The 15,761-nt window shown below is 31.2% G+C and overlaps 12 protein-coding genes across 12 annotated transcripts; 5 read left to right on the forward strand and 7 right to left on the reverse strand. All coding sequences in view use genetic code 6, as the record gives it.

The window, feature by feature from the left end:
* Positions 1 to 634: 634 nt before the first annotated feature.
* SS50377_21872 (uncharacterized protein) lies at positions 635 to 1,819 on the reverse strand (the record flags this gene model as incomplete). The annotated part of the gene is made up of 1 exon (XM_067905765.1): positions 635 to 1,819. One exon carries the CDS (start codon positions 1,817 to 1,819, stop codon positions 635 to 637), a length of 1,185 nt encoding a protein of 394 aa, XP_067767082.1.
* Positions 1,820 to 2,049: 230 nt separating this feature from the next.
* SS50377_21873 (Dynein light chain) lies at positions 2,050 to 2,358 on the forward strand (the record flags this gene model as incomplete). The annotated part of the gene is made up of 1 exon (XM_067905766.1): positions 2,050 to 2,358. One exon carries the CDS (start codon positions 2,050 to 2,052, stop codon positions 2,356 to 2,358), a length of 309 nt encoding a protein of 102 aa, XP_067767083.1.
* A 70-nt stretch (positions 2,359 to 2,428) lies between these two features.
* SS50377_21874 (uncharacterized protein) lies at positions 2,429 to 2,677 on the forward strand (the record flags this gene model as incomplete). The annotated part of the gene is made up of 1 exon (XM_067905767.1): positions 2,429 to 2,677. The coding sequence occupies one exon, from the start codon at positions 2,429 to 2,431 to the stop codon at positions 2,675 to 2,677; it is 249 nt and encodes an 82-aa protein (XP_067767084.1).
* Positions 2,678 to 2,709: 32 nt separating this feature from the next.
* Positions 2,710 to 3,228, reverse strand: SS50377_21875 (uncharacterized protein; the record flags this gene model as incomplete). The annotated part of the gene is made up of 1 exon (XM_067905768.1): positions 2,710 to 3,228. The coding sequence occupies one exon, from the start codon at positions 3,226 to 3,228 to the stop codon at positions 2,710 to 2,712; it is 519 nt and encodes a 172-aa protein (XP_067767085.1).
* A 96-nt stretch (positions 3,229 to 3,324) lies between these two features.
* Positions 3,325 to 6,156, reverse strand: SS50377_21876 (uncharacterized protein; the record flags this gene model as incomplete). The annotated part of the gene is made up of 1 exon (XM_067905769.1): positions 3,325 to 6,156. One exon carries the CDS (start codon positions 6,154 to 6,156, stop codon positions 3,325 to 3,327), a length of 2,832 nt encoding a protein of 943 aa, XP_067767086.1.
* A 263-nt stretch (positions 6,157 to 6,419) lies between these two features.
* SS50377_21877 (uncharacterized protein) lies at positions 6,420 to 8,528 on the forward strand (the record flags this gene model as incomplete). The annotated part of the gene is made up of 1 exon (XM_067905770.1): positions 6,420 to 8,528. One exon carries the CDS (start codon positions 6,420 to 6,422, stop codon positions 8,526 to 8,528), a length of 2,109 nt encoding a protein of 702 aa, XP_067767087.1.
* A 109-nt stretch (positions 8,529 to 8,637) lies between these two features.
* On the reverse strand, positions 8,638 to 9,552 carry SS50377_21878 (Annexin; the record flags this gene model as incomplete). Its single annotated transcript, XM_067905771.1, has 1 exon — positions 8,638 to 9,552. The coding sequence occupies one exon, from the start codon at positions 9,550 to 9,552 to the stop codon at positions 8,638 to 8,640; it is 915 nt and encodes a 304-aa protein (XP_067767088.1).
* A 21-nt stretch (positions 9,553 to 9,573) lies between these two features.
* On the reverse strand, positions 9,574 to 10,281 carry SS50377_21879 (uncharacterized protein; the record flags this gene model as incomplete). Its single annotated transcript, XM_067905772.1, has 1 exon — positions 9,574 to 10,281. One exon carries the CDS (start codon positions 10,279 to 10,281, stop codon positions 9,574 to 9,576), a length of 708 nt encoding a protein of 235 aa, XP_067767089.1.
* A 428-nt stretch (positions 10,282 to 10,709) lies between these two features.
* On the forward strand, positions 10,710 to 11,417 carry SS50377_21880 (uncharacterized protein; the record flags this gene model as incomplete). The annotated part of the gene is made up of 1 exon (XM_067905773.1): positions 10,710 to 11,417. One exon carries the CDS (start codon positions 10,710 to 10,712, stop codon positions 11,415 to 11,417), a length of 708 nt encoding a protein of 235 aa, XP_067767090.1.
* A 441-nt stretch (positions 11,418 to 11,858) lies between these two features.
* Positions 11,859 to 12,101, reverse strand: SS50377_21881 (Myb-like DNA-binding domain-containing protein; the record flags this gene model as incomplete). Its single annotated transcript, XM_067905774.1, has 1 exon — positions 11,859 to 12,101. The coding sequence occupies one exon, from the start codon at positions 12,099 to 12,101 to the stop codon at positions 11,859 to 11,861; it is 243 nt and encodes an 80-aa protein (XP_067767091.1).
* Positions 12,102 to 12,398: 297 nt separating this feature from the next.
* Positions 12,399 to 12,935, forward strand: SS50377_21882 (Rab GTPase-like family protein; the record flags this gene model as incomplete). Its single annotated transcript, XM_067905775.1, has 1 exon — positions 12,399 to 12,935. One exon carries the CDS (start codon positions 12,399 to 12,401, stop codon positions 12,933 to 12,935), a length of 537 nt encoding a protein of 178 aa, XP_067767092.1.
* A 317-nt stretch (positions 12,936 to 13,252) lies between these two features.
* On the reverse strand, positions 13,253 to 15,556 carry SS50377_21883 (Long chain fatty acid CoA ligase; the record flags this gene model as incomplete). The annotated part of the gene is made up of 1 exon (XM_067905776.1): positions 13,253 to 15,556. One exon carries the CDS (start codon positions 15,554 to 15,556, stop codon positions 13,253 to 13,255), a length of 2,304 nt encoding a protein of 767 aa, XP_067767093.1.
* Positions 15,557 to 15,761: the final 205 nt, after the last annotated feature.

Below are 15,761 nucleotides of genomic sequence, written 5' to 3' on the forward strand. Positions count from 1 at the left end.
TTCCTTAGTATACGATTTTTGAAAAATATATATTTAATGTTAATATATTCAATAATTCATATTATAGTAATTTGTAAATAAACAGGTTGTTATTTATTGATAAAAATGAAAATAAGATTAGAATAGAATAAAAGTTTAAAATATTAAAAAAAGTAATATTAATAATACATGGTATATTATAAATAGTTGCAAATTCTATAATTATTAAATATTTAAACATAATTAAACATATTATCGCACCTTGGCATAGATAAACTTGAATACTATACTACTATAAATATACTTATGATTAACTTTTCATAAAGATAAAATAAAACCTATTAATAAATTATAATAGAATACCTATATTGCAAATTAAAATAAATTAGGTTATATCTATATTGTTTCAGCAAATTTTGTTGTATTCATAATAGAAATTGAAAAAATAATAAAATTGTGGAACAATAGTATTTTCCTAACGAAGTATATAGTTTCCATAACTCTTCATATTTTACTTTTTAAATACCGATGCATGGAAAGTCTCGTAATTATTAAAATTTTAATAATTTTATAGGAAGTGCATACAATGAAAGTGCTGTTTAAGATTAAATATTAATATATATTATCTTAAATAAACATATAGTTTATAATAAATTCAAACAGTCACTATTTCAATTTTATTATCATGTGCAATAACTAATTTATCGCCAGCTGAAGATACACCATGCACAACTGAAAAATCTACCTTGACATTATACGATATTTCAGATATAACCATAACTTATTTAGTAGATACTATGCATAGCGATGAGTTAACTACGACTGCCTTGAAAATATTTTCTATTTCGTAATAGTCAATTATTTTACCTTCAAAAGAAACAATATACACCTGATTTTATGTATATATTACAACTTTATTTTAATATATATGCATATTTTTAAATTAAAGCATCGATATAGGTAAAAACCATTTTACAAGTATGAAGCTTTCCATAGGTAAAGTCTATGGCACTGCGCTAATGATAGAAATATCTTTTGGTAATATCTGTGCATAGAGTAAGCCTGTATCTAGTGCAACTAGAAGAGCACTCTACTCTATTTTTATACTTATAATGCAGTTAGACTCTATAATATCGTTAAAATTAATTGTAATAGCGCATACATTTCCTTTAATTTTTAGTGTATTATCGCACCAATAATATTTTGTAGTATTATATATAAGAAATCCATCTATTTGTTACTTATCATATTCATTAATGATATAATCATTTCCAATTTTTTATAAAAATTTGGCAGCACCTTTTCTTTTAACAGGTTTTTAATCAATCATTTCACAACCAGGGAATCCAAAAACTTGAACTTAATATTTAAAAAGTGATACAAGTTAATTATTTGAGACAGAGAAAAGCTCTGAGGTAGCCCTAAAAATAAACCGTAGTTAATCATGAATTGCAACAAATACTCGCAAAGAATCTTATTACCTAACGAATATATAGTACATGTTTGCTATCTTCAATGTATCAAATTACTCTACTTAAGAAAACTGTGCTATAAAGGTAGCGGATGGTATAGATTTTAATGGCATTTACTTACTTTGTATTTAGTTTTATAACAAAATTGGTTATGGTAGTAATTTCTATTACAGAATTGAATGATAAAGACCTTTTTAAACCAATTTACGCAGCAAATTTTTCTATGATTTGTAATTTGTAACCTAGGCTTCATGTGAAAATTAGAACAATGTTCTATCATAACCTGACTCAGACAAATAGTCCACAATAAGTTTATTTACGTCAGATGGTGACATCAGTGAAGATCTAAAAATATTGCTTAACTACATTATTTACAGTGGAAAGTAAATATTAATAAAAATATAGTAATATATAACTATTTACTTTTTTTGCATCTTCATTATTTAATCAAGAGATCATCTTAAGTTATCTAAAATGGTGCAAAGATATGGAATTAGATTGTATGACAAGTACAATTTCCGAAATATAGTATAAACTGGTCAAATATATTAATAATATTTTATAAGATTAATCATATAATTATCCCTTTCCGCAAATTATGGATTAATGCTAAGTTGAGTAAACGATTTCTAGAATCACTTAACTACCTGGAGTTTAAGGAATATTAGTATTATTAGATGATGGTTAAGTTCTGCGTACCACTTTTGATGAAGAAATGACTTAAAAATATACTCGTTTAATACTTCAATTTGCGCTTTTAGCTATTGCATCAATACGCGATGCAGATCCATAAAATGAATTAAATTATTGTAGGGTTAGAAGTGATAAAAGGGAAATTGTTGTAATTCCAGACTAAAAATGGTTCATTGTAGTGGTTAGCAATATGGATGCAGAGTTCAGGTAGTGAATTTGTTTCAAAAATGTACTATTTTATTTTAGATATTATATATTTGTGTTTATTATTTCATTTCACACTAATGGGTTCTTGTTAGTAAATCAATGTGAACACGGCAGGCTAAATGTAATAACTAGAGGACTACAATTCATACTAACTAGAGTAATAACTAGAGAAAAAAGATACATTATTCATGAAGCTTCAAAATAACTCCAGTGCTATACCAGAACTGCATCTTGATTTAGAGTTATCAGACGTTTAAACTGGTGACACAGAATAGATAAATAATGATTTTTAAGGTCTGATTAATCAGTATTTATCAGTAGAGTGAGTCCTAAATAAATTCTCTCAATATATTAGTATTCAGTCAATATCAACCTCCACAAGGTTATAGTCATGTTACTGCCCTACCTTTTGGCTAGATAAAATGTAATCTGTTATTTATAAATTCTAAAACTAGTCCAAATCTAGCACTGATGCACAATTCTGTTCGAGAACTAATAACTAATGCTTTTCTTCGAATTCTTGAGATTATAATGTCTTTTAATTCAAATTTGGCACTGAATACTATATTTATGTTGTTTCTGCACTTGGAATTTCCGGTTCTATCACCATCTCTATATCGGAAATTGAACAAATTGTATCGTGTTCCCAAATATTAGATTCAGCAAAAGGAGAGTCTAAATCAAAGTCTAGAGGAACTTAATCTATTTTTCGTTTCTAACCTATCATTAGTTAGAGTTTATCTAAAACTTACCACTAGGCTTCTGTAACCTTTTTATCCTCTTAGCTAGTCGATATATGAGAGTTGAAAGCATTCATCATTGCCGAGTCCTTAGAGTGTTCTAATTCGTTTTACTTAGATGGGCTTACGCACCCCATTTTCTATCATATGAGTATTATATAAATTTATAGATGTTTAATAAATATTTAATATTGACCTTTAATATAATGTTGATTATAACTAATAATGAAATTTCACTATTCCAAAAGTGCATATTTTAATCCACCAATATCTTGATTAATATCCTAAATAGTTTCTCTTTGAAACTCAATAACTCTTCCGTATAACTTACATTATTGAACTTTATGCATATTTTTAAAAGGATAAAATAGAAGCATTTCTATATCATTTTCATTTTGAGCCTAGCTTAATGCCTTATTAACGGATGTTTACCCCAAGCTCAATAGCTTGCTCAAAATTATATATATATGTTTACTATCACATAAAGATATTAATCTTTTGATGTCCTTTTAAATTTAAATTTTTTCTAAAACTAGATCAAACACATCTTAAAATTCATATCTACAATTAGCCAAAAATGTGTAGTTCTATATCTAAATTTATTGATTACTAAAAATTTTAAGTAACTAAATCGATGGAAGGGAAAAATTTAGTTGATGAAAATTATCTAGAATTTCGCTAATTGAGTATTTTTTAATAAGCTTTTTAAGTTACTACTCTTCCATTTAACAGGGAATTTAATTCACTTCAAATACAAGAATTTTATTTTAGTTAAACTAGAATATTGAATTTTAATTTAAATGCTTAAAAAGATTAAAAATCGATAGGCCTGAAATTTATGGCAAAAATTCACGTTTTCGTTCAACAAAAGGTGTAAAGTTAGTCATTATATATTCGTATGCTTTTTAAACACCATTATATACCTAGTTTGATGTAAAATATTTACTGTAAAAATTAGTTTCAGAATAATCGATTTGGCTAAAAGCAGCTTTATATAATTTCTTTAAGCTACTATATTTATCACATAGTAATAAAATATACTTCAATAATATATATTAATTCTTTGTTTCGAATTCACCTGTAAATAGAACCAAAATAAAGCATATTCCATTGCAAAGTACATATTTTTCATCATTTTCACCTAGAAATTCTCCTATTTAAAGTGGAACAACGATATTTTTTAACTCGTCAAAGTTTTCATTTTCAATATTCTAGAAACAATTTAATAGTTCTTCATCAATTTTTGCACGCATATTAGGATGGAACAGTGTGTAAAATTAATTTGAGATGAAAGATTGAGCTGAGAGCTAAACGCGAACCTAATTGATTAAATCTATCAAAACTTGTAAAGATTTTCTACCTTCTACAGGTATAAGTTCAGTGTATTACTCTAAAAATAATATTAATATATTGTCATTTAAAATTGTTACTTTTTCTGTTTAAACATGAAATTTATGTTTCAAACTATGTTTTTTACATAGTTGAGCAACAATTTATTCAGGATAGCTAGATTTAATTATTATGAATAATTCATTTAACTCAACAAAATCACCCGCTACCGCACGTTCTAATGCTCGAAATGTAGTTAAAATTGGGTTTTTCCACGTCTATTATAGCGGGAAAATAAAATTTTTAGATTAAAAATCTGATTTTTCTTATTCAGTGCACTGCATCATAAAGAGACCCTTTAAAATATTATTTGGACAACCCTTATTTGCTTAAATTAATACACTTTTCGGGACATATTCACGTGCGTTCTAGATAAAATACTGATATTTTCGGCCCATAAAGCAATAATAAACCACTTATTTCAAAGTCATCTACATATTATATGATTTTTACGTCATTATAGTACCGTAAAAACAATTTTCAAATGATTAAGCGTAAAAATCAGTTTGAAGTAAACCCATTCGTGCATAGCATTCTTTAATTTTTTAAAACACTTTAATACTATAAAGGCCTTCTAAGGCTTGTATTTCCGGGAGTTTTAAATTTATTTCAGGAGATGAACTCAGTAATTGAACCAAAGTGACAAAAAGAGCACAAAAAGCGTCCTATTTATTTGTTATTTCTTCTTTTAAAATTGAATCATTGAGATATTCAATGTCTTCAAGAGTAGAAGGAAGATTTCTAATCCAAAAAGCTGATTTTTACTGAAGAAGTGGGATAAAATCAAATGAACGATGATTTTGACTGATTTTTTCTTTTAAAAGAAGCACATTTCCAGGAGACTAATTTAAGAAGCTGAATATCTGTGGGTTTATTTTAAAATTTGCATATAAAAATGCATATTTTGTAGTATTAAACCTGCTGAAATTTATAATAATTGAAGATGCATTAAATGTAGAAGGATATACCGAAGTAAAAAATTTACATATTTATTACTATAAAGTAATAGAATCAAATTATTAAAAATTTTAAGGAGATAGTTTTTACAAAAAATTTAATGAAAGAGGTGGAAGTTTGTTAAAAAAAGTTAATCTGGAGAGTAATATGTTAATTAAGTCTCTAAATTGATTCTTATTTTAGAGTTCCATTTATTTGTAGGATGTATGGATAAATTAAATAATGAGCTGTTTCTAAGATTGAAAATCATCTTCTGGTTTTTTGAGTATTGTTTAAAGAAGTTTGAAAATAGAATCTAGATGTTCATGCTAGAAAAAAGAAAACAAGGATAGGTCGGGAATTGATCCAGGATGTGTTGCATAATAAGTAGAAGCTTCTAGCTTTTAATGCATTGTTAACTGTAAATCTTTTTATTACATTATATTAAAGTTATTAGGTAGGTGTATGATAGTAAGAATAAATAGTTATATTTAATTTAGTGAATATTATTGCAACTCATAGAAAGAGTTTGAAAAAATATTGGCAGCTAATGGAAGTGATATTATTTCATTTTTAAGTTACATTATAATTTATTATGATGGATTATTAGCAAAAAATGTTTATACTAAATGGTTAATTCTATCTGTTTAAAGCTACTCTTAATCCATCTTTTTAAGAAGTGAAAAATAAAATTTATATTATTATATTAATAATAATGTGAGGATAAAATTACTTTTCATTTTTCCTTTCTTTTAAGATGTAAGAGTTTTTCTTATCATCGATCTATGATTAAAACTTGACTTTCTGATAATGATGAGCTTGTCATAGTTACTATGAGTATTCAATTATATTTTTATTATTTTAATTTACTTATATGTAAGCTATTCATGTCGAAAATGTATCTATTAATTTTTTATATAAGTATTAATTAGGATAATTAGTAATTTTATATGTTTTGAATTTTATATAGTATTATATATAAGAATATAAATCATGAATTAAAATGTTGAAAAAATTTTAATCTTAGTTAAAAACTGTTCTTTTTAAGTAATTAGCGGATATCAAGACCTAGATAAGGATTTAGTTATAAGATTCAGTAGATAACTATTAAACATAGGAGAATAACTAAGATTCAAAAACTTTATTTATTATAGATTTTTTACAAAAAACGACAAATCTTCATGACTATATAGTTAATTAACAATAGTAATATGTTGATGAGTATAATAAGTTATATTCTCAGCTTTAATTAAAAATATCGGATGTAGAGACTTAAAACGATTAATACGAATCTGAAAATACCAGGCTTATGATTTTAAGTTCATAGACAGAAATATAAGCTAAAAAGTTTAGTAAATAAATATCACTATAGCATAAAAATATAAAAAAATTAATTATATCCTTAGATTAAAAAGAAAACCATTTTAAGCAATCAATCCTCTACAAATCTGATGCTGCCAAGTAAGAAAAAATTAAGGAAGCACAGCGAGATTAAGAACTAAGATAACTTTTGTAAGGATTTTTGATTACGGATGATAAAGATATATCATAAATTGAATACACAAATAGTAATAATGATAGTTTTAATGAAATATAATATAAGAAATCAATCTAAGCGTTAAAAAAAGAAATTTAATATCTTAAATCCTTAAAATAATCTGATGATAAGGATGTATAGACTGAAGGAGCTGATTTACAAAGAGTACTTTTGTAACAAATTAAGAAACTTAAAAAAAGTATTCGTAAGATTAAAACAAATAATTTATACGAAAATTCTAATATAGATAATATTCCTGATATTGAACTAATTTAGTCCTCTAGCCTGAGTTACGAATCCAGCTTGTCATAAGAAAATGAACCAACGCGTTTAACTTCGGATAATGGTCTAGATGATTTACCAAGAGTTATTAGTAAATCTAGCTTACAAGTTATAACCTCTTATTCAAACTTAATTGAATCTAGGACTCTTAGCGCTCACTAATAGTCAACTTTAACTATGTCAAGAACTCAACTGAAACCATATTAATAAGGTAAATAAGATTGTGAATAGTTACTAGTTGATTAAGAAACATAGTAGATCTGCAACGTGACAGGAAATACTAATACTGCTATTCATAGATCTTACCAACTGAAAGATTACAATAATGACGAGATAGATTAATTAAAACTTCGTGAATGTGTGCAAATAGGCGCACTATCAGAAGAATTTTCTCATTCTTATAAAGGAAATAAAACGAAAAATTAATTAATTTAAACCATTCTTTCATAATTTGATTAAGAATTAGCAGATTAAATAGAAAAATAACACTAAAAGTTAAAAGATTAACTAAATTTTGAAATAGATCCTAAAAAATTTGATTTTGAACATGTTCTATAGTCAGTTAATTCTTTATAATAATAATCAAATTAAGATTAAGTAATAAACACTATTTCCTTAAAGTAAGTAGAAGAAATTTAAAATTTAGCATAAATTAAGACATTCATACTCCCTTAGATGGTTAAAAATAACAAGGAGTCGAATAGAAAAAAAGAATCACCAGGAAATACAGAGACTGCTAATCAGGTAGAAACGGATGTAAAACCAGTTAAAATTGGGGCTATAACCACATTAGAAGAAATTGAAAGATTAGCACCTAGTATTCCGCTCGTGGATGCGAATTCTTCCCTACTATAAAAGAAAGATTCGAAAAATACTCAAATGATAGATATTCCTTTACCAAAATTAGCAAATAATATGTTTAATTTAATGAAAAAGACATAAAAACAAGGTATTCCATTGGAAAAAACAGGGCGTTCACCTATTAAGCTTCCACGAGGAACACTTTATCCAAAAACGAAGGTACCAGTTTCTGGAAATTATTTTACTCGAATTGCAAATCCAGACTTGAAACTATTAAAATATGATATAGGAACACAGGTTTGCCTTTGCGATTGTTACAGGCTTGAAGAGTCTAAAATTGAACTTTGTGATGTAAGAGCATAATTTGACTTCCTAAAAAAAGTTATTGGTAGATTGAGCGCCCAACCTATGATAGAATGGTAAGCTAGAGAGATAGAAGAAGGAAGAAGATAGGCAATGAAATTAGTTGTAAACAGACACCGTGTTAAATGAGTATTTATGCTAGATGTATTATTGTTACTAATACATTGCATTTCGATACTAATCCAATACATTTCTGGCATTTATTTATATGAATATTTCCAGTTTTTGTTTATTTCACTCAAGATTTAAGATTCCACAGCTCTAATATTCCAGTTTCATACCACCCACTTGTATCTCTCTTAATAGCCCTTATAATATTTCCAGGATATGCCTGACAAATCCAGTCGTAGTACCTGTCACGAAACAGTGCAGTAACATTTATTAATAACGTATCATCTGTACCCATCCCTTTTACTGCATGCGAGACCAGTTAGGCGCACAAATTGGCTGGGTGGACGTTAAAATCATAGGCCGCTAACATGGCGGCTTCGGTGTGTCCTGAAAACTCCTTTTTGACAACATGCCGCAAGTTGATAAGATATTGCCTGTTGTATTCTGCCACGATTGCGTTGAACGAATCATGCGACGTGGTGGTAAAAACATCAATAAACACGTTCTCACGTGTTCCTGGGCCTACCTCAGCCTTATGGAGCTGTGCTACTAAATCCTACACATCTCCATGCTGCAGCTTGTCGTTCTTGAGCCAGTGCTTCATCAGGCGCCCAAAAGTCCAGAAGGGTGGGACATCGAACTCGATCGCGTGGTCAAGCGTCTTGCGATACTTCTGCTGGTAGGCTAGGCGCACCTGCTGCTTGTCGTAGTCGTCCATCATAAAGACGTAGTAGATGAGCCGTTTCTCATCCGTTCCGAGCCCAGCGACTGCGTGGTGGATACACTCGGCCCAGAGCTGGTAGCGCGGCTGCAGTGTGCTGAGCACCAGCTTTTCGAAGTTGAAAGAGGTCTCGAAGCGCACGGTCTGCGCCAACGATTTGTTGAACATCTGGTTGTATGCCAGCTGCATGTCCTGGAGCTGCTCGTTTGTCGCGCCCTTGACGCACAAAATCACCGCCTTCTCGCGCGTGCCTATACCAGAAAAGGCGCTGTGAAATGCCTGCGCTGCGTGCTACGGAATGGACATTCTGGAAGTTAGCATTGCGAACCCGAACATAAAATCTCAGTCCACGGCGTCCTCGACCTCTAGCGCGATCTCGCTACACGCACCATAGCAACTTACGGTCACGCGGCCAATACGCCCCCGGCGCCCGGCGATCCCGCCGCTGATGAATGCCATGTAGAACATCTAGCCAGTAGCACTCAGGTGCTCTGCGATGTCTCGGAGGTCGTTCCCGTTCAATACAACGCCGGATAGCGTGAAAATACTGTACTCGTGCTGATTGTCGCTTCCAAAACAGAGTCCACGTACGATTTCGCTTACCTCGGCGCAAGATTTTGCTGGTGGTGGCCCCGGGAGGATTTTTTTGGAGAATTTGACCACGATCGGAGCGGATAGCTCGCTCACCCGCTGGTTCGAAATTAGCACCTTTTCATGCATCAGTTTCGCGAACTTCTCGCCGTCTGGGCCCTTGCTCAGGTCCAGCGTCGCGAGCGAGGCCGAGAAAACCGAAAACTCCTTCTCGATATCGTCAAACTGGAAGATTGCCTTACGTGACGGTAGGATCTGGCAGTTTCCACATTTTGCAGTTAAGAACGTGTGGGGCTGGAGGCGGAGTGGGGCTGAGATTAGAGTCGAAAACTGCTCGATAGAAAGTGAGTTAAAAAAGAGTATTGAGGACATATCATTGCTGCTGACGATGATTTTGATATCTGTGATAAGGTTGAACTGCTTCAGGCTCGTTTTCAGAGTTTAGAGCGAGATGGGCATTAGGAGTGGAAATGAGATGACGTAATTATAGTTTAGTTGTGAGGGATAAATTAGCCGACTTGAATGTTAAAATTATAACATATTCTAAGAATAAAGATGCATTCTCTGATTGGAGGTTGGAATTATTAATAAAGTAACGAAATTGCCGGTTAACATAGTTTGTGGAAAATAGTTTTTTTTTAATTTATACAGATTAAAATTAGTGCGTTTTATACATTTTAAGGTTCGATTATACTTTGTTCAATATTGCTTGACTCCTTACAATTGATGGTAACCAAGATTGCTATAATTGAGGTTAATTAAATTATTAAAATATAGTTTCGATTCGAAGCGTCATATAAAAAAATATATTAGAATCTAATTATTGATGATTCGTTAATTTGTTTTCAATACTATTATATTATATATTATATTAAGTTTATTATTAAATGGAATTTGTAACATAATTTGAAACACTAGTCAATCGCTAGTTTGACTTACTGATTGTTAGGGCTAGAAAAGTGAAAGTCACATATTATGATGTTTAAGAAGATTTAGATCATCCGCTTGACTCCATCCACCCAGTATTATAAAATGCGCGTAATGCAATTCTTTAGTTTGCAATTCAGCTTGAAGAAACGGTACGCGAATTAGAAGTCAAGAAATAGGAAATGGAGGATGCTGAGCGGGTCAAACAGGAGTTATAACAAATAGGATTGGCTGAAGCGAATAATCGTAAATTAATCTCGTTTCTCTCTTCTCGAAATAGATCTATTGTAGAATCTATATGTCCACCCAGGATCACAAGAATAGCAACTAATAGTGATATCAAGATAGATCATTCAGATATGGTGACATCACTAGGCACGGTATAAACATAGATATAAGAATTCTTGGATGGAATCTAGGCGGATGATTTGCTACTAAAAGAGGCAATCGCCCGCGATCAGGTACTTTCAGATGAATTATATGATATTAGAAGGAGAATAGAACATTTAGATTCTGAGAATGGTCCAAAACGGCGTCTACTTAATGTTAAAAAAAAGGAAAAGGATGTTTAGACAAATATTAGAGAGAGGGCATTAGAATTGAAATAAGCTGAACGTAAATAGTTCTCACCGTTAACACGGACACGCAACACACCTAGATTTAAGTGAGTATTGTGGGGTATAAAGCTAAATCGTATTTAAAATAAAGATATATTAGTCATTGTGATGAAATATAAAATTATAACTGAGTTCTTAAAATCTATATCTTCGCGATTAATGCAATTATTAGTATATATTTAATAGAATTACATGAAGTTAGTTTATTAAAATTTTGATAGGTGACATCTATGGATAATTATTTTTATAAGTTTGGTTTATTATTCTTTTAATATAGAGAACAAACTTTTAATAAAATTATTTAGTATATATAACTATTTTGGAAACTTCTTTAGATTACTATTTATAATTATATCAGAACAAGGTTTTGAAGGCTACGGTTTAATTAAAATTTGAGAAACCAATATTTGTTAATATTCTAATAATTAAGTCTTGGTAAATATAAATAATAATATTTTAAAAATTAAATTATTGAACACACTCACATGAAGCTCATTGAAATTATTTCAAAATTGCTACTAGTTCTTCTAACATACTGAAGCTAGTAGACGATGGTATTTGCTTTTCTGCTAATTTACCTTCTGATTTCATTTTATAAAATTTATTCTTCACCTATACTATAGTCATGTATTACAGAAAGTTCTGTTAAATTTTTTTATAGTTGTTATAATAATGACTATGTCCTTGTATTATTGCATCTTCTTCTTTTTATGTCCATACATGATATTCAGGCATTTAATTGAAATGAATGTAGATGATTAATAATAATTTATATGCTTAATTAAAATATTAATAAATAATTTATTTCTTTGAGTATAGGTATTATAATTTTTCACTTATATAATATTTATAAATTAATTTATATTTTCTACAAGTAATAATTTGTATTTAAATTATATATATTTCTAAAAATAAGTTCTGTTAACCTAGCAATCAATATATAATATTATCTATATTTTAGTTTTATTTCTAATATTTTTATCACTATTATGTGAATTTTACAATTAATCTCAGCCACTCCAAAACCAAAATATGCCTATTGTTCGTGCGGAAGTAGCAATTTTAGGAGATGTTTAGACAGGTAAAACATCCCTTATTCATGCATTTTTAAATGAGACTCCCAAATAAATCCTTCCAACTATGCTTCCAGAAATTTACTCTAAAAAACTCCGAATCCCAGAATCTGATACACATGTTGAGCTTTACCTCTTAGATACTCCAGCGCATCCTCTAGCTTGGCAAATAACTTAAAAAGCTATTACCGACTCAACATTCCTCATTCTAACAGTAAGTTCTACCTCGAAAGACTCATTCGATTTGTGCTCTCATTGGCTCAGGACTTTCAGGGATGCTACAATGATCGAAAAACCAAAAGGGGTTTTAGTGGTTAACTAATTTGAAGGTACGAGTGTTATGAGCGAAAGCGAAAGTCAATCTTTTGCTAAAACACTGGGGCTACACTGTGTTTGGGTTAGTGTAAACTCTGGAAAAGATGTTGACTTACCATTTGCTATGATCAGCCAATTCGCTTTTAATTAAAATAAGAGGGAGAAGGATGCTTAATAGTGAGGGATTTAATGTAGTTATCTGGATTTACTTTACATGATGCCAATGTGTGCCTCATAAATAGTCAATATGAGTTTATAGGCATTGTAATTGGTTTCAAATTAAACAACTAACAATAATATTAGTATACTCATAAGTTAGATATTCTGCTTAAAACTTAATTTATAATACTGAGGAAGATACTATTTTATATAATAATGTAAGCAGCCTTGTATCTACAATTTATAAGAACCCCACCTATATTTCTTATAAAACAATCATTACTGAGAAATTATACTTTAACTGTCAATTTCAATTTTTCACTTCTAACTAACATTTCATCACTCCCCGAGCAAATCCACACCGAATTGGCTCATCAATTCCGCGATTTTTACCTCCTTATTGTCTTCAACTAAGTGGTAAATCTCTTCGCAGATACATCCGTATTTCAAGCTGCAGCTACCGCGCTTCACTTTAAAAGCGCTAGTTAAAAGGTCGTTTTCCACGTTAAATTCTGTGAAATCAATCAGAAAATATTTAGGAATTTAGAACCCTTTAAGTCCCTTCTTTTTGCAAAATTCAGTTAATTTTATTTACATTTGAGTATTTAATGTATTATAATCAGATACTGACAATTTTTTACCGTAGAATTAAGGAAAAGAGTATTTTAAATATACCTTATTTAAGCTAATAATACAGATTAACCACTTCATCCAAGTTTATGCCCAAATGAAGCAGTTTTCACACGAATTGTGTTTCTATATACATAATTCGATCTCACCAAGTTACACGAACTCACCTTAGCTCAATTTGATGATATTTTTGATCCGATCGACAATTTCCAGCTCTCCGGTAATGAAATTGAACTGACCAATGTCAGCAGTAGCGAATTACTCGCCATTTTGTACGCAGTTTCCAGAAATCACTATTTCCCCGCGAGGAAACGGGAAATCGCTCACTAAATAGTCACTTGTGCTCTTAAGCGATATTTTGACATCACTAGAAACAGGCCATCCAACGCCCTTGTAATTAGACGCCAAATAGCTCTAAACGGTACCTCCAGCGCTAGTTTCGCTCAATCCATAGCCCTGAAATAGCTTACAGTTGAAGCATATCCTGAAGAACTAACCCTGATTCTGCTAGATGGCAGCAGAGCCCGAAACGGCGCCTCTGAGCCTCCCGCCAGTCAGGGATGTAATTTTGCTGAAGAAAAAATTAGTGAGCGGATTGAACGCGAAAGTCGTCATTTTTGAGGTCAAATCCGATGGTTTTGGGGTCTTTGCGCCGTCGAATTCGCTGTGCACGGCGTAGAAATTCGCCAAAAATTCGCGCTGTTTGGGGTGAATTTGGAGAGCGTTCAGCACGTTTTCGATACCGAAATCGACGCCATAATGTGCCTTGAACTGCGCGTCCAATGTCGATCTGCAGGGCCTGCGGTGATCGTTCAGGATCTGAAGTTTTATCGCCTGCTCGTTGTAGGCCTAAACTCGCAGATTCAAGCACAGTTTGAAGAGCATTCGAATCGGAAAATACGAGTTTTTGATCTTCTGGAGAATGCCGTCGTAGATCTTCTGGACGACTCTGGGGACCAGGAAAAGTGCTGTTGGGGCGCAGGACTGAATGTCATCAAGGAGTGTTTTTGCCGTGGCTGAGATGTAGCCCTGCGCGCCAATTTGGGCGAAAGCGACCGTCTGAAGAACGCGCATGTAGATATGCGCCAGAGGCATGTAGGAAATCATATAATCTTGCTGCTCACCACCCTCTAGAAGACATTATTACTGCATTGAGAGTGCGACTGCCATGAAGTTTTTGAATGTTAACGAGACAGATTTTGGCAGCGAGGTTGTTCCGGAGGTAAAAACCAGTGTATACATAGAGTTTTCAGTCACATTGTTGATGTAAATATTTTCTGGGTTGTAGTTCAAAAGTGAATGGTAGGAGCCTTTAATGAGTGTTTTAAAGCTCTCTGGGACGTTGATTTTCGGATAAATATCTGGAAGCATAACTTTATATGAGGTAGTAAAGATTTCAAGAGAAGTTGGTGCGGTATAAGTAGGTTTTTTCTCTGATTTGTAAATAGGATTCGTAAATTCAGAGTCCATCTTAAGATTGATTTTCAGTTCTTCAGGTAGTGTAAAATCCCAGCTTTATCCGCTCATCCACTCTCTTTCTCTATATCCATCGTCAAAAACGTAGATTTAGATGTTAAATTTATTGAAAATTTCTTCAAATTTTGCTGCCTTGTCTACTTCGCAAAATATAATTTTTACGTTAGTGTTCGAAAGGATATGTTCACAGTCTTGGTTTGACTGGGTATCATACAATGGAACTGTGATTAAGCCTAATCCTGCCGCTGCTAGGTCAAGAACTGTCCATTCGGTTCTGTTTTAACTGATAATACCTATATATTTCTCACCTTCCGAAATAACTTTTAGGCTTTACTATAAATTTGAGGCTAGCTATAAAATCTCACTATATGAGAACCACCTGTACGAACCTCTAGCGTCAACATGATAAGTTCTTGTACCAAGGCATTTCAGGTCTGGATTCTCATTTGCTATCGATTAGAATAAGTGAGGGAGCGTAGGGAATCTTATATCTTGTTAGTATTGTTCTTTTGGTGGTGTAAATGGTATTGGGAACATTTAGAGATGTATTAGGAAAGGTAAGAAAAAGTGAATATTATATCTATTATATAACATGATATAGTTTTAGGCTTAAAACCTATATTTTTACTGTAAAGGATTTCAATATATATAATTTTACCCATAAAGTATGCTGAACAAAAAAATCATACTTTCGCTTATAAGCTTTACTTATTGTAATTAACTAGTGGCATACTTGATATAT

Source organism: Spironucleus salmonicida, chromosome 2 (assembly GCF_000497125.1).
Source record: "Spironucleus salmonicida strain ATCC 50377 chromosome 2, whole genome shotgun sequence".
In the NCBI taxonomy this organism is placed as follows: domain Eukaryota; phylum Fornicata; order Diplomonadida; family Hexamitidae; genus Spironucleus; species Spironucleus salmonicida.